General features: G+C 37.9%; 1 protein-coding gene, 1 long non-coding RNA gene and 1 other non-coding gene across 5 annotated transcripts; 1 reads left to right on the top strand and 2 right to left on the bottom strand.

The window, feature by feature from the left end:
- The first annotated feature begins 390 nt into the window (after nt 1-390).
- Nucleotides 391-24,012, top strand: AGGF1 (angiogenic factor with G-patch and FHA domains 1). Of its 3 annotated transcripts, none has more exons than XM_048290974.1 (14): nt 391-606; nt 1,635-1,731; nt 2,196-2,377; nt 3,111-3,257; nt 5,069-5,257; nt 13,669-14,020; nt 15,529-15,640; nt 16,927-16,978; nt 19,012-19,113; nt 19,473-19,638; nt 19,885-19,967; nt 20,988-21,115; nt 21,994-22,093; nt 22,921-24,012. In XM_048290974.1, the coding sequence occupies exons 1-14, from the start codon at nt 412-414 to the stop codon at nt 23,119-23,121; spliced, it is 2,106 nt and encodes a 701-aa protein (XP_048146931.1). In that variant the 5' UTR covers nt 391-411; the 3' UTR covers nt 23,122-24,012. The 3 variants fall into 3 exon arrangements, with proteins under 3 accessions (XP_048146931.1, XP_048146930.1, XP_048146932.1); XM_048290973.1 differs by having other exon boundaries at nt 2,196-2,401; XM_048290975.1 differs by lacking the exon at nt 391-606 and adding an exon at nt 888-993 and having other exon boundaries at nt 2,196-2,401.
- On the bottom strand, nt 23,923-26,418 carry LOC125319626. Its single transcript, XR_007200832.1, has 2 exons — nt 26,027-26,418; nt 23,923-24,972 (listed from the first exon to the last, which is right to left on the bottom strand). It is a non-coding gene; the product is annotated as an uncharacterized LOC125319626 (long non-coding RNA).
- LOC125320592 lies at nt 25,196-25,324 on the bottom strand. The gene has a single exon (XR_007201211.1). It is a non-coding gene; the product is annotated as a small nucleolar RNA SNORA47 (small nucleolar RNA).

The raw sequence follows: 26,418 nt of genomic DNA, 5'->3' as shown, positions 1-26,418 counted from the left end.
AGACCGCCCCGCCTTTGGGGGCTGCTGCTCATCCTTTCAGCTTCCCCCCGCCGCTGCCGCTGGACCGCGAGCAGCCCCGCAGCCCCCGCTCCCGGTGTGGGCCGTCCCCACGAGGCCCCGCGCTCCGCCCGTCCCGCGGCAGCCGAGCCCTCTCCCGGGCGCACGCGCACTGCCGCGCGCGCCGCTTCCGGCTGCTCCCGCCGCCTTTCCGGGCCGCGCGCCGCGCTCCCGCCCCGCGGGGGACAGCTCTCGGTGCGGCGGCGGCGCGTGCCCCGCGCAGCTTCCTGCCCTCGCGCCCGGCGGGCGCCATGGCCGTGATCGGGGCCGGCGGGAGGGGCCGCGGCAGCGCCGCGGGGCGGGCGGAGGGCGGGTGCTGAGCAGCGGCGGCGGCGCAGGGGCGCGCGGGCGGCCATGGCTTCGCCGCCGGGCGCCGAGAACCGGGCAGACCCGGGCGAGCGGGAGGCAGCGGCGGCGGCGGCGGCGGCGTTGTTGCAGGCGGAGCTAGGCGCGTGCCGCGCGCAGCTGGAGCGGGCGCGGCGGCGGCTGCGGCGCACCCAACGCCTGTACCGCCGGGAGCGGGAGGGCGGCGAGGCGCTCAGGAGGCAGGTAGGGCCCCCCGCCCCGGTTACCGCGGCCTCGGGCCCTTCCACCCCCTCCGGCCCGGGCGGCACGGAACCCCCGCGGCCGCCAGCCCTCGACCGGGTGCTGCACGGACCGCGCTCCGCTTGTCCCGTCCACTCGACGTGCCCGTTCCACCCGGTCCCTCGGCTCCCGGAGCCAGCCGAGCTCTCCTGGCCTGCGGGCGGCCAGAGCCGGTCTGAGGGCTCGAGTCAGACCTTGGTGGTGAGAATGGTAACGCCTTCTCTGCCGCAGGGTTAGATTTGGAGTCAGAAGGAAAGATTACATGTAGCAGAGGAAAAGAAGTCTGTTAAACGAAGTGTGATGTAAAGGAAGAGTGGAAGGACTACCCTGTAAATGCTTCTGACAAAACAGGGAAGTTTATGGGAGCCCTCATCGCAGTGTACAGCTTCCTTGTGAGGGGAGGCAGGCGGACAGCACTGATCTCTCTGGCAGAGCCCGAGGGAACGGCCTGAAGTTGTGTCAGGGGAGTTTTAGATTGGATATTAGAAAAAGGTTCTTGACACTGGGGATGCTTGGGCAAAACAAGAGGTTCCCCAGTGAAGTGGTCACAGCACCAAGCCTGACAGCTCAGGAAGCGTTTGGACAATGCTCTCAGGCACATGGTGTGATTCTTGGGGATGTCCCATGCAGGGCCAAGAGTTGGACTTGATCCTTGTGGATCCCTTCTAGTTCAGAACATTCTGGGGTTTGTAAATGCCACAGATGTCACCACGGAACAGTGGTCATTGCTTGAAATGCAGCTTTACAGGGTGGGCATTTAGGAATAACCTCAGTTAAGTTTCTCTGATCCTTTGTGAGCAGAAATTATGTGTTTCTTTATGCCAGCCGTTCAAGTACAAAATTATCTCCTGCCAAACAAAATCACTTCAAACACCTGTGGTGCCATTATGTTTTGTTTGAATTATGAAATGCAAAATAGGCTGACTCTCTTTTCTGAGATGCAGACCACTAAAATACAGTATTGTGTTCTTAACATGCAATTATTTTTTCAGGTAGAAGAACTCACTAAAGAAATCCATAATAGAAAGGAGAAAGATACGTCTAGTGTAGAAGTACAGACAGAGGACTGTGCTGCATGGTCACAAGCAGGTAGAGAGGGTGGTGATTGTTTAAAAGGGCATCTAGAACAATATCTTAGTTTGAAAATTTTGTAATATAGAATACATTTCAAGTCTATATCCTTTGCTGAATTAAACTCAGTAACTTGACATTATCTTTCAGATTATTTCCTACTTATTCAAGCCATTAATTCAGGATAAAATGTGGCATGGACTAGCAGAATTCATGCCATTGTACTTTATTACGTAGTAATCTCATGTTGCAAGCATGCATGCTTTACCAATCTTTGAAGTATATTACAATAAGACATAATTTGTTCAGTAAGAGTAGAGTAAATTCAAAGTAGAGGCACTACCTAATATTTGATTTTTGTTAGACTACTTGCATAAATTTCCAGTTTAAGATTTGGCATCCTTAAACTGCATTAGTAAAATACTGCATTGCTAATTTATGCAACTTCAACTTTTCTTTCTCTTCCCCCCTCCCCCCTGCAGATTATTACTACTATGAAAATTATTACAATCACACTGATACTCAAGATTGTGCATCTGAACTACCAGTGCAGCACAGTCACGGGACTGAAGGCACTGAGCATAATTCCACAGAAGAATCGGAGACAGGTGCTAATATTCCGCTAAGGAAGGATAGCATCGAAGTTATTGAAGATGGGGAAGAGGAAAGTTTCGTCCAGAATTCACAGGTTTCTTTCTGGACTGTCTGGGGTTTTACTGGTTTTGAAATCAGTACTCTGTTAATATTCCATCTAAAAGATGTGCTTGTGATCCTGACATCTTTGTACAAAATGACTTTTTGTGATAGTCTGGTGCTGATAATATCCTTGTACATCAAAACTAGTTCTCTTTTTAGTATGTAGTAAGTGTATCATCCTCTTAGATTTGTGTTCTGGAGTTTGAGTTTTTGTAGAAAGGCACATATATCCCACATAGCCTGGAAGCAGGACCTTTTTTATCAGCAGAGTGTGTCCAGTATGTCCATCCTGATTTTCTTAAATAGTACTTTGTATTTTTTCTTCCATTGACATGAGGAAGCAACATATAAGGAGAACAGCGTTGTTGGTGGGGTTTGTTTATTTTGTGGTGGGTTTTCTTCCCTGCTCTCCAGCCTTCTCTTAGGTCACTCGCTTAACTGAGTTTGTGCCTTAGCATCTAGCAGCTGAAATGGAACAGAGAGCAGAGATCTGTCTTAGGAATGCTCTGAAAGATGTTTTCTGTGTGTATTTTTGATGTGAATCACTTTTGAGTAAAGCCAGGATAAAATGAAAGACACAGGCTGAGGTCTTGGTCCTGTTGAAATCAGTAGGAGTTTATCAGTAAATTACAGCCAGATTTTTGCCTTCTGAAACAGTCCACGTTCACAGAGCCCTTACCTTTCTTACTTTCTGTTATCAGGAGACAGAAGAAACTTCAGTACCAGAGGGTTCTTTGGCAGAGAGCTTGAGAGCTGCTGCAGAGGCCGCTGTTTCACAAACCGGATTTATTTATGATGAAAATACAGGATTGTATTATGACCATAGCACTGGATTCTACTACAATTCAGTAAGGATCATTTCCAAAATGCTTGGCATTTTTCTCTATTGCAAAGGTTTTGTTAGTAGAAGTTGATATGAGCAAAGAACTAAGATCCAAGCTGATCTTACGTTTTGAAAAACAGGTTACTGAAGATAAATAGCGTTAAAAGTTTGTTAATTAATTTTTTAATTATTTCAGTCAAATTAAAGATAGCAGGCTAAGATACAAATTTAGATTTTAATTCAGTTCTTTTTGATGTCTCCTAGATCTTTAAGTTACTTGGCATTGTAGAAATTTTGTGCTGTAAAACTGATCTGTAACTCTTTCAAACGTAAGAGCTTGAGCTTAAAGATGTCTTGTTTAGAAAAAGACGTATTTCTGAAGTCAGTTATTTCTCCACAGGGAAAAACATGTTGAGAGAAAATACACAAAATGTTTGTGCTTTTACTTGAGTACTGTTACCAACTAGTTTGATGCTACAGGAAAGAAAACACTTCTTTAGAAAAACAGATTAGATGATGGATCATAACTTCTTAATGGTTACTTTTTGTTACACATTTTTATATGGCTTTTGACAAGGTTTTCTTTTTCTCCTATGAGGTGTGTATATGTATACAGATATATGGATAGATACGTATACAGTACTGTGCTGAAAACAGAATTTGTTTGCAGTATTATATTCAACTCAACTTTAAAAAATGCGTGAGGTACACAACTGTTTATTTTCGGGATGCTTCTGGACTTCATTTTTAAGGTCTTAAAAGGATAGCATTGCTTTTGACATAGTTTGTGGATTTAGTTATACCTAAATGTTTGGGGCTAGAGATTACAGTTTATGGTACAATTATCCAAAATAGTATCTTTTCTTGGTCAGTAAGTGTTCTGAATTACAGGAAATGTTCTTGTAGTGTGTTTACTGGCAAAGTTTTGATGATGGGGCCAGGGACTGCAGAGGTCGCCTCTGTGGGAGGAGGCCAGGGGCTACCTGGGCATGGCTGATTCCACTGCAGGGCACAGCACAGCAATTAGAGAAGCTGGTGGTGCCTCTCTGAAAGCAGCGTGAGAAAGGGTATAACTGTGCACACTGCAGTGTGTATGTGGGGGTGAGTGTGAAAAATAACCCTGTGAACACCAGGGCCAAAGAGGAAGGAACAGGAGGAGGTTCTCCAAGTACTAGACCAGGCCATTTCCTGCAGTCTGTAGAGCGGACCACACTGAAGCTACTCACAGTACAGTCCATGGAGGATCCCACACAGAAGCAGCTCCTTAGGGAACTGACCTGTGGAGAGCCCAGGCCAGAGCCCAGAGTAGGTCTTCCTGGTAGGAGCTGTGGGCTCCTGTGACCTGTGGAGGACCCATGCTTGAATCAGTTCTTGAAGGTCCCAAGCTGAGCAGGGGAGAAATATTTGCAGCAGAGATCTCAGCCCCTCTACTCCTCATTTCCCTGCAGCACTCAGGTGGGGGAAGACCGGTTGAGAAGCTGGGGATGAAGTGGTACAGCTGAACTTGTGAAAAAAAAGAGACTGGGAGACATGTTTTTAATTTGGGCCTTATCTTCCAGCTCTATTTTAAATATTTCCAAGTTGAATCTGGCTTGCCCATGATAGTGACCTCTCTGTCTTGACCTATGAGATTTTCATCTTATTTTCTTCCCCAGTCTTGTTGAGGAGGGGAATTGGCAAAGTGGTTGGATGGGCATCTGGTAGCCATCCAGGATCAAGCCACCACAGTTCATTCATTTTATCAAACTTCAAATGTGGTTCTTTATTAATCAGATGTTTCTTTGATCAGTGTATTTACTGAAGTGATGATAATATTGTTCTTCATTTCTTATAAAGGAAAACCAACTGTATTATGACCCAGCAACTGGAATTTATTACTACTGTGATGTGGAAAGCGGCCGATACCAGTTTCATTCACGAGTGGATCTGCAGTCTTACCAGTCCTCTGGTACTAAGCACACCAAGGATAAAAAGGGGAAAAAGAAGAGAAAAGAACCAGAGTGGATTGCTGCAGATGAGTATAAGGTAACTTCAGAAATGACAGAGAGAAAATACAAAATCTGTTGGGTTTTTGTCCATGATGCAACTTACAGGTTGTGGGGCTTGGTTTTATGCAGAGAATGTATGCTTATTTTTTGAACTATTTAAACATATGTAAACTATATACAGGAGGTTGCTAACATGTAGTTACTTTCAAATAACTTTCCCATTGAATGATTAAGGGTGAAACTTTTAACTTGGATCCCCTTGCTTTTTCAATATTATTTTATTACTACCCAACTGTAAAGGAGTCTAAAACTGAGTATCAGTGAAGTTTCTTGATTAGCAGGCACACGAGAATGAATTCAGTGTTGTGTGGGTTGGATTTATGTCAGAAATCAAGTGTTAGTGGCAACGTCTTCGGTTTGGGATTTTGGCTTGTGATTTTTTGTTGGTTTTTTGTTCAGTTGGGTTTTTTTCAGATTCACATTAGGAATCAAAAAAGTGTAGATTTTGAAAATACACTTATGCACAATCCTTTCTCTGTGACTGCATTCCAGAGCTTAGTCCACTGGCATTTTACTGTATCTCTGCTATCATTTGGGATTGGTGTCTTGGAGTTCTATTTCTTTGCATATTCTGCTCTCCTATTGATACTTTACTTGGTCAATGTATTTTCATAGTTGTTAGTGTGTGGATAAGCTGTACATCTTAATAAATGCTCATTGTAATTAATTTGTATTTTAAGTTACAAAATTTTTCTGAGTGCTAAGAAAGCATACCATGTGGTGTATAGTGTCTGCCTTGAAAAACATTACTCACTCTAAAACACCAAGAAGTTCTAACACAGCTATTAAACCTCAGGAAGCGCTTCCTTCATGAACAGTCTTATTAATGTTGAGTCCTGTTCTGCCAAGTTGTTCTATTATGTTGAGATAAAATTGAATATATTGATTTCTTGGTTTGCATTCTTCAAAGCTATTGCTTTAACCATTACATAGTTTCGTTATGTAGCCCTCAGACAAGCAGATTGGTTGAAATCTGAAATAATTATGTTACTGTACAGGTACCTGTACATAATAGTCACATAGCATCAGTGCACAGTTAAAAACTTTTAATCAGGATTGAGGTCATCTGAAAGATTTGAAAATAGAAACTATTTACATTAAGGAAAAGTGCAATTAGGTTAAATGGATAGTGGTTGTTGGCTGGTAACACATTTTATAAGCAAATCGTGGCTAATGCAGGAATTCTTACTCCTTGAGGAAACTTCACATGAACCTTCCATTTGGAAAACTTGATCTGGATACTTAGCAACACTAAGTATAATGATTCTTTAGACTTAAGAGACGAGAGCTAATGCAATGGAAGTGCCGTTTTAGCAGCACCCAGGTTCTGGGCCTGCTCTGGGCAAATACTAAATTAGCATTCTGCCACTCTCAAAAGACATTGGTCAATACAGAACTTTATCCATCATGTGTCAGGAAAGAAACATGAAAAACTGGTAGGAGTACCTTTATCATAAACTGATTAATAAGTCTCTTAAATTTAGTTCTGTAATGAACTGTTACCTAAACCAACAAGAGTGTTTATAAAAGTTCTTAGACATGTATAGCTCTGACCTAGCTAATAATGTTCACTACGTTTTTGAATGCCATCACAGTCTGCTTCTGTAATCTGATTAAACTAGAAATAGAGGTTTGTCTTTAACTTACTTTATACTGATATTTTTATTTAAATAGTCTTGTTAACAAATCCTTTCTGTGAGACTTCACAGTCGCAAGGTAGGAGGTGAACATCCGTTTTTTCTCATGTGTTTTATTGATGGTGAACTGAGTACTTTGCTTTATTTGTAAATTCATTTGTTTGACCAACACGGTAACAGGGAAAGCATTTAAGTATACTCTAGTGCACAGATCTTTCCTTCTGTGAACAGGGAGTGAAGGTCAATGTTAAAGAAGTAATCATGGCCTTTTATAATTTTTAAACAAAACCAGGGAGAATATGAAGTGGAACATAAAACACTCTCCATTTTCAACTTCAAAATAAAAGAATGCCTTTTTGTCAGCGCTCTTCTTTGTAAATGCAGTGCTGGCATTAGAAGAAAAAAGTACCTTGCTGACATTGTTTACATAGCTAAGACATTTTATTCTTGTACTGTGGTTATTAATCACTTAAAAAATCTATGTTACATTAATATAAAAGATTCAGATTTGCTAAAATAAAAGATTATATTTTTCTGTTATAAAACTGAAAATTTAGTTTATAAACTGCACAGTCAAGTGCATAGATGCATGGTATTTTTTGGGAGTATAATTGTTGTCCAGTTTAGTCTGGTATTATCAAAGGCACTAATTAGTTCATAATAGAATAAAACTAAAAACCTCTGGTTTTAAGTAGGACTTTGTAGTAGAAGCATTGTCTATTGAAATGCTTTTCTCCAAACTTACTGCCCAGCCTTCTGCCCTTTCTTTCCCTGAACACTGTTTAATTTATTAGAGTTATGACAATGCTTTTGAAGACTAGTACCTCATTACTGCTTTTCCCAATCAATTATTAAATTGTGCTGCTAGCCTGAAAAATGGTCCCAACATTGCCTCCTTTTTCTACAGGTGGTACAGGTAGGAGAAAGTTCTGGTTAAATGCCTGGGCTGTGGACCACTAGTGTTAAGAAACCAGGGTGTACTTTTGGAAACAATGTACACCCCCTGAACGTTATAATTCTTGGGGAAGCTGAGGTGGTTTATAAGATTATCCATGTGAAGCAGGGGAAGACAGCTGTAGTTAAATTAGCTGTAGAATCTTAAATTTTTTTTCTCTCTTTTTCAGTTAAAGGAATAAATGTAAAAAAATATTGATAGATATTTAGTATTACTTAAAAATTGCCAAATACAAGAAATAAGGAAATTTAGCAGCTATGCGTGTAGATTATCAAGCATATGTTTCTATGTAGATGGTTTTGGTAGCTATGGTTTTGGTAGCTATGGCTATACCAAAATATTGTTGCATTTTCAACAAGCTGAATTACCAAACAAGAAAATACTCATAAGTGTCTGCTAAAATGAATGTACTTCAAATTGTAAAAAAACAGTAGTGGGGGGAACCATGGACTTGCTGTCACCTGGGGAATGTTCCTAATTTATACAAGAACTTTCATTAAAGAAATCCTTTCTTTTCAGTCACTAAACTGAATATATGACAAATAGTTTTCTTTTGACTTATGAAACAAAGTATACCATCTCTACTTACTTGCTTGTAATAGACAATCAGGATTTTTTTTTTTGCCAGGATGAAGTATTAGCCCCTGTGCAGGTCACATAAAAAGATTAGTGGGATACCTTGAAACTTTTAGGCATATAGTTTAGTTCAGGTATCTTTTTGTAGGGGTAGGTTAGAAAAAAGGTGGGACAAGAAACATGGTATTTTCTCTTGTACAAAAAACCCCCTTAAATAAGTAAATTTGGAAAAGTTTAAAAAGCAAAAAAGGTGGCATAAATAATAATGGGATCCCTGGCCCAATGTGAAGATCCAGGGCTTCCGTACAGTTTGGAGAATAGACTGTGCAGTAGTGATCCTGCAGTTCTAATTGCTCCACTGGCACCATTAGAAATACACAGCAAAATTTAGAAGGAAGGTCTGACACATGCCATTTTTTCCCATAAATTGTTTTTAAATTTAATTTTTTTTTATTTTCAAAGTACCACCTAGTAAATTCTATTTCAGATTGGTATTCAAAATTAACTTCTAACATATTCTTTCCATTATAGACACATTGTAGCTACTTCTGTAGGAGAGACAAGGCAGTTTCAGTAGTATTTCCCATAGAACTCTTGAAGCAGTGATTTTTACTTTTTTCATCACATGTAGTTTACTTTTTGCTGATATTCATCCCATCTTTAGGTACGTCAGTTGACAGAAACCATGGCTAATCTGAGGATTTCTTCTTTTGGATTGGCAGCTTCTGGTAAAGGTAGAGTTGAGACAACAAACACATTGGTCCACGGATGTTTACCTTTAACCTTGATATTTTTATTAAAGGAAAAATAATATCTAGTAATTGATGTTTAGATACATTTTTTCCTAAAGGAATTAATATTTTTTTTAAGCTATTTGATCAAAATCCATTCACCTGAAAAGTAGCTTTGAAATATATTTTAAATATTGTGTAAGTAACATCTGAAGAAAACTTTGATGGCATTCTGGAATATTTGGGAAGAGAAGTATTTAGCATCCCTGTGTAATATAAAGGCTCTGGACTAAAGAAACTACTCATTCTTTAGGTAAGGTAAATTACTGTTCTCCATATTTCAGAGCTGTCCACCAGTGTATAAAATGGCTCCTGTATGATGTAGGAAGAGCTTTTTTTTCTGGCATTTAATTAGATTTTTTGCACTGGAAAATTGAGTATTGTGTAGGGTGGATGAGAGTAACTGAAGTACTTGTGAAATGGTTTTAGCACATGAAAGCTTAGTCATTTGAGTGAAAGAGCTATTTTTAAGTGTTTGAAAATACTTTTTCAGTAAAATACTGAATTGCAGATTAGTATTTCAAATTGAGAGAGTCAGTGCTAAAGATGTACTATTCAGTCCTGTAGAAGAGTTTTGAGAACCCATGGTTCTGTTAAATCACCTACTGAACTTCTAGCAAACCAAGAAAGAACAGGCTACACATTTGAGAAGTTGTATTTGTCTATATTTCTATGTTTTGTATAAAATAAATTTAGAAAAAAATAGTTTAAACAGTGCAGTTCTTAGAATTGAGCTAACTATGTTCACAATAATAAGTTCTGATTTTTAGGCATGCTGAAGAATTGCATGAACATGGATGTTGATCAGCCATAATACAGAAAAATTGAAGTTTTGAAAGACAAAATATCTTGCTCTGTAACAGTAAAGCAAAAAGTATATTTAAATGCTTAAAATATTTTGAATTTTTCAGAAAAACAGTTCAATGACAATGATAATATATATTTTCTAAGTAGAACAATCTGCATTTCAAAAGGTCATTGTAATCAGTAGTTTGTGGCCTATTCTTTATGTAAAACCATCAATTCCACTCACATAAGCATGATTTGTTATTCTTATAAGATCAGTTCTGATGGGATACATAAAAATCCTGATTTCAAAGCACTTTTGCCTGACTTGGTCAGGGATGCAGAAATGTGAACCAACTCAACTCTATTAAAAAATAGTTTATTATTGATCAGATTGATCACACCTCTCAGCTTAGTGAGAAAAATCCCAGAGATAGTGTGGTAATACCCAGTGATAGAAAGTTTTTCAGACCTGGGTCACATGGAGTCAGTCCATGTCTAACTCATGACTGTTGGTGTCAGTCTACTATTTAGATGTATTGGGCAAAGCAACACTGAAAAAATGTATGTGCCTAATATCATGGTGTAAAAAATGGCTATAATGAGCATGTACTTGCATACTTTGTGTCTCGTAGCACAAGTTTGGGATGAAGAGTTAGTCACTCATTGAGAAATCAAGTGCATTGCTAGAATTTATTGCATTGTTCAGGGTAATATTTACCAAATGTTGTGCTCACTGCCAGTTCCTGGTTTTTAAGCAATGACTATGTGGAGGCAAGGCATTAGGTGGTGTTTGCATAGTTACGCTTTAATACGTGCTACACGTGTACTGTGTTAGTACTGGTAGTCGGCCATGCTTTAACCCCAGCCAGCAGCTGAGCCCCAGGCAGCTGCTCACTCACTCCACCTTCAGCAGGATTGGAGAGAGAATTGGAAGGATAGGAGTAAGAGGACTTGTGGGTTGAGATACAGCCACATGCGCAGAAGCAAAAGAAAGCAAGAAACTGATTCACTGCTTCCCTGGCTGGGCCGGCAGGTGCTCAGCCATCCCCAGGAAAGCAGGGCTCCAGCACAGGTAATGGTAACTGGGGAAGACAAAGGCCAAACTCTCAACATCCCTCCTGCTTCCTTGTCCCATCCCTAGGGTTAATTGCTAAGCATGATGCTATGTGGTATGGGATACCCTGTGGACAGTTGAGATTAGCTGGATGGGTCGTGTCTTGTTTCCAACTCCTTGTGCACTCCCAGCCTCCTCACTGGTGGAGTGGTGCAAGAAGCAGAAGAGGCCTTGGTTTGTGTAAGCCCTGCTTAGTAATAAATAAAACATCTCTGTATTATCAACCATGTGTTCAACACGAATCCAAAACACAGCCATACACTAGGCACTGTGAATAAAATTAGCTTTACCCCAGCCAAAACCAGTACATTTTATACATAATGGAAAAGGATTTCTTCACCACAAGATCCTTTCAAATGCTTTAAGGTTCATTCAGTATCCTCATGCTTAATGTTTATACACTTTGTCAAGATCCATATTCAATTTTAAAATCCTTATTTCATACAAAGTTTTCTAAATGTGAAGACTGCATTTTTATCAAACTTGACTATTTAGTTTGCTTTCTTAACAGCTGAATGTAGCAAAGTGAAAAAATACAGAAGCTGCTGAGAAGAGGCTTAATGGTCATATTGACAAAATTGTAGAATGAATGTATGAATGGAATCCTTAGTCTGCTCATAAGAGTGTTCTAAAAATTCCTGTTTTCAACACAGAACCAAGTGTGTGTCTTTAGTAGCCAGGCTTTGAAACAGCACCTTTTTACTTTCTAGTTTAAAATACCTGAAATGATGCCAAAAATCCTGGGATATCACGGGATTCACTGTGGAGAAGGAGTTGAGTTGAGTGGTTGGACCATTGTACTTGGGCATTAGTGCATCACAGTCAAGTGTTGTTTCACCTTGCTTCTGATTTGAGCAGATAGTGTAGTTTCTTTGTTTTCAGATTAGATTAGATTAGAACACCCTGAGCTACTTTGTTAGTTTACAGTATTATAGAAGCAATATGTTTTAGATTGCAGAACACCTTGGTATGTTTGGTATCAATCTAGTACCCGTACCAAACATAAATATAGACAAAGACAAATACACTGAAAAAACAACTCATAAAAGGGAAAATAAGATTTTCCAAAAATATTTCTAATGGAAGTAATGTGTTTGACATGTCTAAACTGTGTAGGCTTACTTTTGGCAGGATTACTATGCTTTTTGTTTAAAATAAATGACATTACACAGGGACCTTGCAATCCTGTTCCTTTCTGCTCAAGGATTTAGAGGATTCAGGGAGGAGGGCTAGTGCATTATAGAGAAACCCTGAACAAACCAACAGTCTTTCACTTAAAGCATGAAAACCTTTTTAAAAATCACTGGTTTTACCTGAGAACCTGCTGTCTTACTGAAAGTGTTTCAAAAGTACGCTGGCCTATCCAACAGCTGAGAAGAATTCTTGTGTTTGTCTTAGTCTGTGCCACTGATGCATTTTTACAATTCTGAAAGTGGTTTAATTTCCATGATGCTAACATTCATGTTATTTCACGTATCTTGAAATAGAAACACACGGAAGGAAGTCGAGGAGGTATTTTTTACCTGCTGTATTGCAATATTTGGTACAATTCAAGGCAATTGAATGCATTCACTCTAAACTTAAAATGACACATAATTTAATCTGAGATTTTATCTTTTAAAGGCACTTCTGTTCATTTTTCTCTTTTTTCCTCCTTTTTTTCCTTTTTATTTTTTTCTAAGATAGTTGTCAAGCTACTAGATTGAGAATTACATTTTCAAGGTACTCTAGCAAAAATTAATATGAAATTTTAGATTTCTCAGTTAAAAAAATGTTGGGGTTTTTTTTCTTTCTGATGCTGAAGTAAGTGGAAGTGGAAGAACCTGTAATAATCCAATCTGTCTGATATTCAGTAGAGAAATTGAGAAGTTTCTTGAAGTAGAAAATGGATTTTTAGTAGAACTGTTTCACATACCAGAAGTTAAGCTTATACCCTCTATGCTATCTTGATTAAAGACTCTCTTAAAGATGTACTTTTGAAAGGAGGAAGAACAGGTCTATAGGTGAAGCATGAGTGGGCATTCCAGATATTCTAGACCGTGGTAATAAAAAAGAAGACAAAAACAGGAGGAAGATACAATGAAGATAAATTAAAGACCTTCTAAGCAAGTTGCAAGAATTGAATAAGAGAGGGACAGAAGTGAGTGTCATAAAAGCAAAATAGGAAAATATTTGAAGTGATGTTGTACGCATTTGAAAATGAGGACAAGATTCTAAAGTTTCTAAACATTTCTAAAGTGTGAGAAAAGAGTGAAGTTTAGAAGAGGAATAAGTGAAGTTTAGAAGAGGAGGGCAGTCACACGTTCACAAATAGAAGATGGTCTCAGTCACATAAGATATGGAAATATTTTTACTGAAATGTAAAAGTTCTGCCTACTGCATGTGTAAAACTTTCTGGAAATTTAACTATTTCTTAATAGTTCTAAAAATAATTCTTCCTAAGTGAAGAATTTACTTCCAGGCTAACAGCATTCTTTAGCAAAACTCAGTGTGTAAAGACTGTAACATTGTATAACTCCCCTCCAGGATTTGGACACAGAAGAGCAGAAGTCATCTAACAGTCTGAGTTGCTTTTCCACCACTGAGCAAGTAAGTTCTACTGAAGAAGATGAGTCTCCAAATGTAAGAAAAAAGACTAAAATGGACACAAAACCACGAAACAGTCTATCAGCCAAAGAATCAATTTCTACAGACAGTATAAATTCACATTCCTATAAAAGTACACCAGATGCTGCAGCATATACAGATCACAGTAGAACAGCAGACACAGAGAGTGAACCAGAAGAAGGTGAAATTACAGATTCTGAGGGTGAAGCCTACAGTGAGGAGGAATTAACGAGTGAAGAAACTGGTGATTCAGAAAACTCAGAAAATGAAGGTGAATTATTGTGGATTATATACGATATTACTGTATTTTTCCAGGAGCCTGTTAAAAAAATTACAGTTTGGATAATTGAAAGAAAATATATAAAAGCATTTGACTTGAGATACTTTGAATTAAAAAGTGCTGTATGTTACCAGCATTTCTTTCCCTTTCTTCACTTGCACAAAAGTAAGTAGTAGTGTTTTTATGAAAGCTGTTTCTTGAGTATAACATCTGTGCTTGTGTGGAAACCTCTGGGATTGCAAAAATGTGGTTTGATTAGGAAAGTGAAAGGAGAAAAGAACCTCTGCTGCTAAAACAGGGGTTCTAGACCAGTAATTCACAGTAATTCTATGTATTAACTCTCTTAAATTAATATACAGTATTTCTGATACTGTTTGTAAACCATCACGTACAGTTGAATGCAAGATGGATCTACTGTGGTGAAAAGCAACATGGAGTATTAGTTGAAATCATATTTTGTTTATATTCCAATGGCAACTTGTAAGAAATGGATATAGACAGGAAACCTGTATGCTGTTTTATACCTAAGTGTTCTGCTAGGTCCTTAAAAAAAAAATTGAAGGTTACCTGTGAAAAGCTTGATGCAGCCAGTCAGAGCAAAGGATAAGCCAAATCACAGAATGAAATATAACCTATAGAAAACTGTATTGTATTGTCAGTTTGTTTCTTATGTTTTCATTACTTTACTTAACTACTCAGATTCTAAGTGATTAATGCTAACCAAAATGTGCTTGCTACCATCAGGCTTTCAGACTAAATTGTCTTTTCTTAATATCCAATGCTGCAGTAATGCTGAAGTAACAAAAACTGGAGCATTTCTCTTCCCCCAGTACCTTTAAAGGTTTTGTCTTCTCATCTATCTATTCCTAGCTGAGATCATTGGAGACTGTTTCTACAAATGTACATCCAAGTACAAAATTCATACAGCTGTTAGAATATAGTATTTTAATGGATAATGATGCAAAAAAGCATATGCATCTGTAGGGTCTGTCTATTATTTTTTCTAATCCATGTTGATGAATAGTGCTCCTAAGAGAAAAAACTGGTAAAAATACACTTGACATAGAAATTGTCATATATAAAGTTTGATATGCAGGAGGTCTGTGATGTGGTGAACAGAAAGGTGCTGCCTTTTCTCAAAGTAAAATTGTTTTCTAATCTGTTACAATTAATGATCCATAAATTACAATATACTAGTAAATTTTGTGAATGTATATATATTTTACTGCTGTAACTAAAGACTTGTCCATATATAAATAACTAGAATTAGGAAAACATTTGTAATACTTTGATGTGCAGTCAGAAAGCCTTTGAAACAATAATCTCATCAAAGTTTTCTCTCAGATGTGGTTACACATTTCTTTTTATGAAAGTTGCATATTATTCTGCTAGGTAATGCCGGAATGTTTTTCAGTTTTTTAAAAACTATGGACGATAAAGTTAAAACTGTAATTTGTTGGTACTAATGGTGGTGGGGTTTTTTTTCTATACAATTATAGATGAAGAAAAGATCTGGCCTCCTTGTATCAGAGTAATTGTAATAAGATCACCAGTTCTACAGACTGGGTCACTTTATATTATCACTGCTGTGAAGTCTGCTACAATTGGAAGGTAAAACAGAATGAAACTTTTTATATATATATATATTTTTCTATCTGAAACAACCTCACTTTGACAGCTGTGGAAAGCACTTAACACTACTCTTCATGCTTGTGTTCCTAGGCTGCAGCAGTTGTGAGGTTCTCTTGAGTTTGGTTAGTCCACAGTAAGAAATTCAAGTCAGGTCACATAACAGCATGTTGTCGTGATAACATAACAGTATACACAGTTAGTACAGCTCAGCAGACCTGAAAATTTGTTAGTGGCAACTCGATCTTGTGAGCAAGCCCCAGTGGCAGCACAGCTGCAAGTCCTTCTTTGAAAACTTGTTTCCTAGAAAGTAAGTAAATTTTGTTCCAGGCCACTAAAGTACTTTTTTCAAAAATGGAAAAACGCCCTTCAGAAATTCAGGATCACAAGGAAGAATATCCTGGACTTCCTCACACATTCAGATTTCAGTAGGGTTTGTTCATGGGCTTTAGAAAAGTAAGTTGGTTTGTGCTAGACTGTATTCTTACAGTTCTAAATCTGATCTGTTCATTGTGGATGATGAATTTAATGATGATGTAAAGCTTTTTCCATGCTTACTAAAAACCTCACCCTGGAAAAGCTGTTTCTATCTAATGCTGATAGATGTGTTTTGATTTGCTCTTAAAGGTGAACTCCATGTATGTGAAGATGAACAGACAACTCTACTTTGAATTTGCATATAGGGCTTTTACTAGCTGCATTGCTTCTTAATCCCTTAGTATAAGAATGTAATACACAATAATAATAATAATACAGTATAATAATACAATAATAATAATACACAAATCCCTTCTTCCTGCTACAGTGTTTTAATAACAAAAAATGTAGACCAACCAAAACCCACCCTGTACAGATTACTCTTTCTTTACTTGTATTGCCTGCCTAATGCGACCAAGAATTTAACTTCACTGTTGAGGATTGATGCCAAGATACACTGAAGAGCCTGAAGGATGCAGAGTTCAGACTGTTACTTACAGGCACTGCATGACAGTTCAGATAGAAATGTCAGGTTTATAGATAAGAATTTAATGGTACCATTTGATCACTTACTAATCACCTGCTTGGTATAGTTTATACAAATGGCAGAAGGGACCTGAAGCAAGTCTTTACATTGTGTATATAGCAATACAATGTTTTGTATCTGTAAAAATTCCTAATAGCTTAGAAGAGAAATACTATATTACGGTTCAACGGAAATACACCTTTTATAAGCCACACAAGACGTATTTCTACTTTGTTGTGATTTGTATATCAACTTGCCTTTCCAGAGAAAAAGATGTTGGACACACACTTCAGATTCCTGAAGTTGGAGTCAGTAAGGTAATTCTTGTTCATGTCTGCTGAAAGGTAGATCAAAAGACATAAATGTATGAATTAAGCTTTAGATTTTATGGCTTTAAATTTGGAAAATCATGTTAATTTTTTGAAAGAACTTTCAGAATGAGATATGGGTTTAGCCAGACTTGAATTTAGAAAAAAAGAAAACACACACTATTTTACTGAATGGGAGCTTAACACAAACAACAGCATGTTTTCAAAGTCTAGAAAAGCCAAATACTCTTCTAAAATTGGAGTTCTGCTAATCTACTAGTGTAATGCACAGTAAAAAAGTTATATTTTGAATCTTGAATTTTATAGTTATTGAACTTGAGGAAAAACCCTGTTAAGTACTAATGGTATATAAAATTTTGATGTCAGATAGTAAGAATTTTGTTACCAAGTAAAGCAGTCCTTGCAGTATGCTCAGAGCAAAATAGTTTACTTTCTTTTTCTTTAAGCAACTGTGGAAATGATGTAGAGGGAGTTTGAAAAATTAACAGAATTCCTTTCAGTGGTAGATTGAATGGAAATTCTTGTTCTGTTACAAATTCTGTGCTCTGTTTTGCTAAATACTTCAACACAGACCCTAAATATAGCACTCATAATAAAAGAAAACTATAGATTGACGTTGTGTCATCCAAACAAAAAATTAAAAACATCTGTAAATGCAAGTATCTCATGAAACACACTTTGCTGTGTCTATTTTAAATGATAGTTCTCAGTAATCAGCTGCTGTATATCATACTGAATAATTTCCAGAGCAAATATTTCCCTGCTATTAATAACTTTCTCAGGCGTGTGTTTGAAACTGGGCAAATAAAAACCCAAAAGGCTTTTACTTTTCTGTAATGTTACCAGTTTAGTACTTCGCAGGTACTGACAGTTTATATAAGAAGTCATTTCACTTTTCAGAGAAGGAGTCAAAGGTGAAAAGATAAATTATATATCTGTGGAAACAAAAAGTTACATATTAGTTTGTTTTCTATAGTATTCTTACTTTTTAGCTGTGGACAACTTTGATGTTTGCTTTTCTTGAGTGGAAAGTGAGATTTTAAAAAATGCTACACCCTGCAGATTTAGCCTCTTTAGAAGAAGTTTTAGTTCTATTCAGTAAAACAGAAGTAGAAAATAAAATATGTATTGAATGAACTAGTCAGTCTCCATCATTATGGGAATATTCCATTTAGTAAGAAATGCTAGCTAACCTTCAAAATATATATATTTTTTTTTTTTTTAATTGAAAGCAGCAACTTCAATTACCTGAAATTGTCAAATTTGAAACACTTTTCTAGACTTACTGCTTTTATTGGAAGTTCTAGTAGGCTGGAGAAGTTGGTACTTTGGTTTGTTCAGTGGCCTTTTCTGGAGGTTGTGCACCTCTTTATTAATTTGGCCAGGAGTTGTGCTTTCTCTGGTCTGTGTGGGCTTGGGAGCAATACCTATATAGAACTGCAACAAGACAAAAAAAATAGATTGTTAGTCTCAATATCAGAAAGGAGATGAAAGAAACGGCAAAAGATTGGTACTGATTCTGTCCTAGGTATTAAGATGCAGGAGGGGGTGAATTATGTGAAAGTTACAAAAGCATGGCATTAAGGGAGTTATTTCAGATACGAAAGACCAAGTAAATGGAAGCAGAACGAGATCTTTTTTTAAATGACAATGCTATAACATACCGTAAAAGCAAAAAGCCTGTTATTGACAAGAGCAGTTTAAAAGGCTATTATTACTGAATCTTGCAGTTCTTTAAGTAAATCACACTTGCCACATTGGAAGAATATAGTTGTCCAGTCCTGAATCATCGTATGAACAAAACAGTTACATTATTAACTGTATATGTTAGCTCATGCTATTGTGGCTTGTTCATTTACATTGCACAAGAATGAAACCATAAGATGTGAAATACTCTATTAAACCAGAGCTGCTCATTTTTAAGGTCTCAAAATACATTCTGAAATCTTACCTTAAAATAAGATTTAAATTGTGAAGTACTCGCTTGACAAGAACATTTAACTTAGGCTTCTATTTGTCAGTTTCATGCAGAAGTATATTTTGACCACGATTTGCAAAATTATGTTCTTGTGGATCAAGGCAGTCAGAATGGAACAGTGGTTAATGGAAATCAGATTCTCCAGGTGAGTACCTATTGTTTTAGTGCTCTATACAATGCAGAAAACTAATCTTGTGGCCATTTAAAACATGTTATGGCAAATCACTTACAATGCCATTGTATGTCTTCTTTCATACATGAAGGCCTGCCTTGGTTTCTTTCTGATTTTAGGGCCACATACAGTGCTTAATGTTTGGTTATACTAGGAAAAATTCACTATGGTTGCAGTTGCTAGAGTGAAATACCCACTGTAGTTAAAATACTTGCCTACATTTGTGAGGCCATACTGAATTACTGAGTTGTAAGCAGTGTGCATAAAATAGAGTTCATGTCTTTCATGAGTAGTTGAGTAACTTGGCTGCCAAAACTTTTCTTTTACTGTAGCCTAAAACAAAATGTGATCCCTACGTCCTGGAGCATGGAGATGAAGTGAAGATTGGCGAAACTGTGCTTTCTTTTCATATTCACCCCGGCAGTGATACTTGTGATGGATGTGAACCAGGACAAGTTAGAGCACACCTTCGCCTGGACAAGAAAAAGGAGCCTTCTGGTTAGTCATATTATCACTGGGTATATTTTTTGTTATGGCTATTTACTTTATAAACATAATAACTAGTTCCATTTTCATATAATTTTCTCGTCAACTGGGAATAGTTATATATAATGATGTATTTTCTTCATGGTATATGTATCTTATGTATAATTATGTTGGAACAAAAATTTTCACATTTGTTGTTTGTTTCAAAACATTGTTACATTAGTAATTAGAAATCGAATCCTGTGTTCTTCCTCTTAGTTTGTCCAGCACTTAGCAAAGAAGAGAGAGAGTTAGTCAGAAGAAAAGCATTAAAACAAATACGGGTAAAATACGGTTTACAGGTGAGTTTACAGTAGAAGTTGATTAAGTTTTTGTGGTTCTTACCACTTTTTTTTTTTTTTTTAATTACTTCGTGATTCCTATTTTAAGCTATAGACTTCGTTAAATAAACCAAGTTTTCAAATGCCCTTAAACCTAGCCTGGTTTGTCTTTTGTACACTAAGTTATTATTCTTTACAAACCTGTACAGAGAAAGATGATGGTAAGAGGGCATGAAAGTTCCATTGAAAATTAGAAGGAAGATCCTTTCAAAGGATCAACAAGATTCCTAGTCCTTTTGAAATTAAGATTTTGCAAGACACTTCTATTTTTATTTCTGCAGAGTAAGTTGAATCACAGTCCTATCTTTTATTTGGAAAGGAAACACAATAAGCAACTGAAAAAATTACGGAAGGAAGAAGGAATTTTTTCAGGTTTTTAAGTCCATAGAAGAATATCAACAGGAACATACAGGCAATATAATATATATGTATTCAAATTACTTCTGGTGTAGAGATAATTTTAACTATGTGGTTGCTTCCAGCATTTGTACTAAGTATTAATGTAGAAAACAGAATGCCATAATTTCTATCAAATTCTTCAGGTACCAAAATAATACTGATACAGAATCTGTAAACATGCTTAATTCTGTCATTTATTCTGAAAAAAAGTAGTTGCTGAGGAACAGGATAAATGTTTATATAAAAAGCCAGTGGCATGTCCACATGGTTTTCTGCTTAATATTGAGAGATTTACTCTTTATACCAAGAGAAGATTCAAGAGAATCTGTTATTTTATTTACAGTTTCTGAGAAATTACTGGATTTGACAATATTACATGATGATGGCAATAATGCGATTTACAAGGTATGCCTGCAGGCTAAGAAAATACTAAGTGAGGACTACAGATTTTGTTATAAGATTTAGAATTAATGAAATAGGCTGAAGCTGCTATACTTCTGGAGGGAAAAAGGGAAATTACCAAAAATAAAGAATTTAAACCCCACCCTCTTTGTCATGATGCAATTTAATCTGCTTGGAAAGAACACAGAGTATGAAGACAACAAGGCAGTGAAGAATCCAAAGTACAAAGACAGAGCAGGAAAACGCAGAGAGACCATTGGAAGTGAAGGAACCTTCCAGAGAGATGATGGTTCAGCTTCTGTTCATATGTAAGTTGGGCATGGGAAAGGTATCCCCCATGTCTTTCTCTTGTGAATCTTAAAAAAAATGATAATAAAATAAGTATCAATTTGTTACTAGCATACAGCTTGTTAGATTACAAATTACCTGTATATATTGTGTTAGGAGAGATAGAAAATTTTAACCTTTCACACTTCCCATTTCACATGGTCTTATTTATTAACTCCTCACCTTCCATACAGAAATTAGCTTGGCCATAAAGATGCTTAGATAGATCACTTCCTTACCAACTCGAAAATTTAAAGAACTCCCCAGCTGCACTACTGACATCTTCAGTAGTGTCTGTTTTTCAAGTGGCTCAATTTTCATTTTTGTGTTCAGTCCCAGTAATATGTATATATAAATGCAGACTTTTTCACCTGCAGCTTCTCTCACTGTCAGTATCCAGCCACTCATAGGACATGTATTTATTTGATGTTCCTTCTGTTGTTATTTTGCCTCTGTAGCTGTAGTTGGGGTTTTTTTTTAAGAAACATGAACTTGTAGGTGCCTGTAAATTAAAAAAAGGAGGTGTGAGATGATGAAATAGGTGTATTAAGATGATTTGGCAGCGCTACTGCATTTATCTTAGTGTAATCATGCTACCCATGATGTATCTTTTAACTCCTAAAGCAAGCGAGTAGTTCTGGAGTTTTAAGAAAGCTGATATTGACCAGAGGCTTGTTAACCAAAGATATTCTTGCAGGAACTTGCAAAAGGTAGCAAGGATCTTCTGGATAGCTCTTGATGGATTAATTACTGGTTTCTAGAGCAGCATATGTATGCACATTTCTGTTGTTGAGTAGTTGAAAACATACTCTATACTCTCTAACTCTTGCTTATCAGTTATCTTAAACTTTCTTTGCAGTGAAATCAGCAACAGCAACAAAGGACACAAAATGTTGGAGAAGATGGGATGGAAGAAGGGGGAAGGCCTGGGAAAGGATGGTGGTGGCATGAAGGATCCAGTAGGTCTTTCTGGTTTTCACTTGAAACTAAAATAATGGAAATGTATTTGTAGTGAAAAGTATCTAATTGTATGCCACTATTCACTATGCCATGTTTCAAAACCCCGGTTAGGAAGAAATCATCTCAGTAGGATTAATCTCAAATTATATTTTCCTTGACTAATGAGGTATTTTGAAATTTTTCAGTAGTGTTGTCCCTTCACTAGACTGTGTCCGTTAGAAAACTAAGCAAAGGAAGACAGACAGCTTCTAGCCATTGAATTAGTAATCTCATGTTTGAATACAAAGTCTGGAGGAAAACTGGAATAATATAAGTGATGTGAATTAAGATTGGTTTAGGGTGGAATTCTTCACTTTCTCGGAGGCTGATGTAGCACAAAAATCAAGCTAGGTGATGGGCCATTAGAGAGGAAAAGCCAGCTGAAGTCACTGTAGCCACCAAGTTGTGGGTCTCTGTGGCAGCCACGTTAGTCCCATTTTTGTCACCAGAGATGTGTTGTCTTTTGGCAGTAATGCTGCTCAGAGCCACTCCATGCCCTGTGTTGTCAAACTAGCCAGCATAGGAATCATATGCTGCTCACTCAGTGAGGTGTATTTCACAGTAGTGTTAGTGGCAGGGGACATAATTCAGCACTCTAGATCATAGTTCCAAAGGTGGTGATTTGACACGTCATTTTCATGGTATTGTTTATATATGATCTAGGTGTATTAGAACATGAAAGAGAGCTGCCTGGGGACAGGGGGTGAAATGTGTATTAGAAAAACAGAATTTGTAGTATTTAGAATACCTAACTTGCAATTACAACAATATTTAATGTATTTGACAGATCCAACTTGAGTTACATCAGAAGCATGCAGGTTTGGGTACTAGGAGACCAGCCTCAATTGAAGATGTTCAGCTTGTCCAGAGCAAGAATAAAAAGAACTGGGATAAAGCAAGAGAGAGGTTTGCTGAAAACTTCCAAGACCCTAAATCACAAAGGGATACACCTAAGAGTACACCTTGGGTTAGAGGGACTGTAGACTGAAGTATCTAGTCCCACAGCAAGGTAATTCTTGAGTATAAATAGTTGGGAGAGAATTTTTTATTCCTTTTGCTTTTGCTAAAGCAGGAGTTTGGTTATATGTAAAATACAGTGGTGGAAAAACTTATTCAAGATTAACTCTGTTATGTTAATTGGTTTTCTGTAGTCTTCATGCTTTTATACACATTTTTAATAAGAAATGAATGGAGTTTAGAGGGATATTCAAATTGAAGTACTTGAAAATTATTCTCGTCACAAGCAGGAATCTCCCATTGTGTTTTTACATTTACAGAAAATTACACAAAACATCTGTTACATTTAGTTATGATACCTTTAACATTTGAACAGTGATTAAAAATCAAGATTAAAAAAAAAAAATCCCCCAGATCCCTAGTACCATAGTGCTGTTTCTTCATGTTTGCCATTAAATGCTCGACAAGAGGCACACCACTCTTAAATTCGTACAGTTCAGTACTAGCTACATGTCTCAGCATACCTGTGGCAAAGGAAAAGGGGGAAAAAGCTTGGTTTTAAATGATTCAACATTACTGTTCATAAATACTGTACTCCATGAAATAAACTACCAGCATTAGTGAAGAAAACAATGTTCAGAGACAGCTTGTAGCAAAATTTTCTTCTGTGAAGAACTTGTTTGAGATTTGTTTAGTAAATCTGTATCATGCCTTTAAAAGAGGAGGTATGTTTAGAAAACTGCTGTCTGTTTGTATTTATTAACCTCTTTTTCTGATACATCCATTGCTGGCAATGGAGTTTATGCCAGAAAAAAAAACCAACACAAACAACTGATTTTCGATGGGGAAGGATTCCCAAACTAAGCTAAAAGACTGGTATTTATTGAATGTTCCTAAACACAATAAATCATTGTCAATTTAAGCAGCGTGCTTCTTCATACTGTCTTGTCCGTATGTTGAATAGGAGTGCTCTTCTAAAATGAGTAAAATTTAATCCCACTTTGTTCAAGTTTAAGTTCTGATACTTGTCCAAGGAAACATGGTATTCTCACCATCCTACCAGATCTTGCAGGCACTGTGGAGTAAAACCAGAACAAGTTACCAGCCATTTGTCTTAATCTAGATGCATACACTATAAAGCAAAAGGTCCAATCTATTATTTAAATCCTGAAATGCACCCTAGTTTACAACCTGAAGCACACCTTACTTCTGCAGACAGAGGTGAAGGTACAGTTATCCGCACTCAATGCCTGGAGCAGCATAACTAAAATTAGTTTACTGTTTGCCTTTGTAAGCAGTTAGTTGTCTACTGATTTAGTGACAGACATGTATTATTGCTCTTGCAATAATATACAGGTATTGCTCTATTATGTACTTTGCTGTTGCATTCCTTTTTATTGGCAACTTCACATTTTCAGAGGCTATCCTTTTCTAGCTGTGAAAAAATGTTGTTCTGTAAGTCCTTTTCTGTACTCATTAAGTTTTAGTTCACCGTTGATCTAAAAAGCTATTCCTGCTAGTAAGAGGAAAAAATCACTGTATACTAAAAGAACATTTTGGCTCTTTTTTTTCTTTTTTTACTTCTGCAGTCTTCAGAGTAAATCAAATTATAAGTTTTAATTTGATGTGAGTAAGAACCGTAACTTTCCCTCTCCCCAATTATTCATGTATAACAGCTCTAAGAAAAGTGAACCACCGAGTTTGCATTTCATGAAATTTTTGAAGTAAGACATCATTTGCCTTCTGTGAGAGGCATGGACTCATGCAGTCAAAACTGACTGCTTTCAGTACTGCATCTTCCTCTTTCAGCAGTTCCATATAAAGGGCTGAAGCTTAGTCTTGGTTCAGTGTCGGTGTGACAAATATTCTCTCTTGATGCTGCCTAGGGAAGTGGAAAAAGCAGTTCCATTAATACACAGATTGTTAACAAAACAACTGGAAGTAAGGTCTGAGTAATCCTCATCAAGCAGTTGTGTGCCTTTATTGAGTAGGAAGACTTGTACTGAGCTAAATATGACTTCATCCTTTACCTCAGTGACCTCTTGCAAAGTTTTAAGTACAAATGAATGAGGTGAAAACCACCAATGGTGTGCAACCCTTATGTGCAAATGCAGTACTGCTTTCCCTCATGTCAGGAGGGGAACAGGAGTTGCCATTGCACTATTATAATTTTGGAGGCTATAACCAGTAAGATACAGCATAAAGTTTAACTGTCTTACCTTCTCAGTCCTCCAACCATCCCACTGTCTTCCCCAACTTAGGATACTTAGACTTGTGTTTTTATACAGCCAAAGTCAAGTTTTAGCAGTTTGCTTTACATATAAATACTGCTAGTGAGTAAGTATAATCCTAAAGTTCTTAAGGATAAAATCAATCTGTTTATATAAACAAACTATTTTCTGTAGTCCTAACAGTGAATTTTGCCAACTTAGCAAGCGTATTTCTGAAATTTAAAATAAACAAAGAATAGTAGGTACATTCTTAAGTGCTGAACAATCCAGCTGACACATAAAGACACGGAGTGCAACCAGTGTTGTGCAAAAGACACTGAACAAAACACCTATGCCAGCAGAGGCCCTGAACTATCTGCGTATGAACCGTTTTTACAAAACATACCATAGGATGAAACTGAAATGTTTGTTCGAGCAAAGCTGCTGCAGCTGGTTGTGTGAAGGGTACCTGACTGGGGCTTTATGCCAGCAGGTAACAAATCCTTCACAGCAGCAGGAAGAGAGGTCAAAACCAGCATCCTGGTTACCAACAAGACGTACTGAAAGGTGCATTCCAACGGATTTTTTTCTGTGTAGTCTTTTTCCAAGTACTGTGAGCTTTCAGTGTGGGATTTTTTTTTTTCTCTGCGAGTTCTGATTTCTAAACTGAGGGTTTCATCTGCACCTTATTTTAATCCAGGAGTGTCTCTCTGTTGATGAACATACCTGCGTACGGGTTTCAGCAGCAGTGATCCTGGTTCAGCCCTTCAGCGCACCACCCGCTGTCCTCCGTCCGTGCCCAAGTGTCCCGGTGTCATTTCAGCGCTGCAAGCAGTACACACGCTGCCTCTCCTGCCGCTCCTGCAGCTCCTCGTTTAGTAGTGCATGGGAAGAAATGTGGGTCACGGTCTAGCTCCCTGCGCTGTGCCGAGGAGGCCGCGCAGCGAGCCGGGCCCGGCAACAGCTCCCGCCGCAGGCACCGGCCGCGAGCCTCCGCCCCGCCCGGACCCGGCGGCCCTGAGCTGCCGCCATCTTGTGTGGTCTCACGGCGCAGGGGGAAGAGCGGAGCGGGACCCGCCCAGCCCGGCACGGCCGCGGCCGGCACCGCCCCGCCCGGG

Source organism: Corvus hawaiiensis, chromosome Z (genome assembly GCF_020740725.1).
Source record: "Corvus hawaiiensis isolate bCorHaw1 chromosome Z, bCorHaw1.pri.cur, whole genome shotgun sequence".
NCBI classification, from domain to species: Eukaryota; Metazoa; Chordata; class Aves; order Passeriformes; family Corvidae; genus Corvus; species Corvus hawaiiensis.
This window is presented reverse-complemented; position numbering and strand designations above follow the sequence as displayed.

Bases quoted from the DNA above. Each gene is read 5' to 3' on its own strand.
- AGGF1 (XM_048290973.1), top strand. From the start codon at position 412: ATGGCTTCGCCGCCGGGCGCCGAGAACCGGGCAGACCCGGGCGAGCGG. The intron at 1,732-2,195 runs GTAGAGAGGGTG...TCCCCCCTGCAG, and splicing joins TGCTGCATGGTCACAAGCAG to ATTATTACTACTATGAAAAT. The intron at 16,979-19,011 runs GTAATTCTTGTT...TCTATTTGTCAG, and splicing joins CTGAAGTTGGAGTCAGTAAG to TTTCATGCAGAAGTATATTT.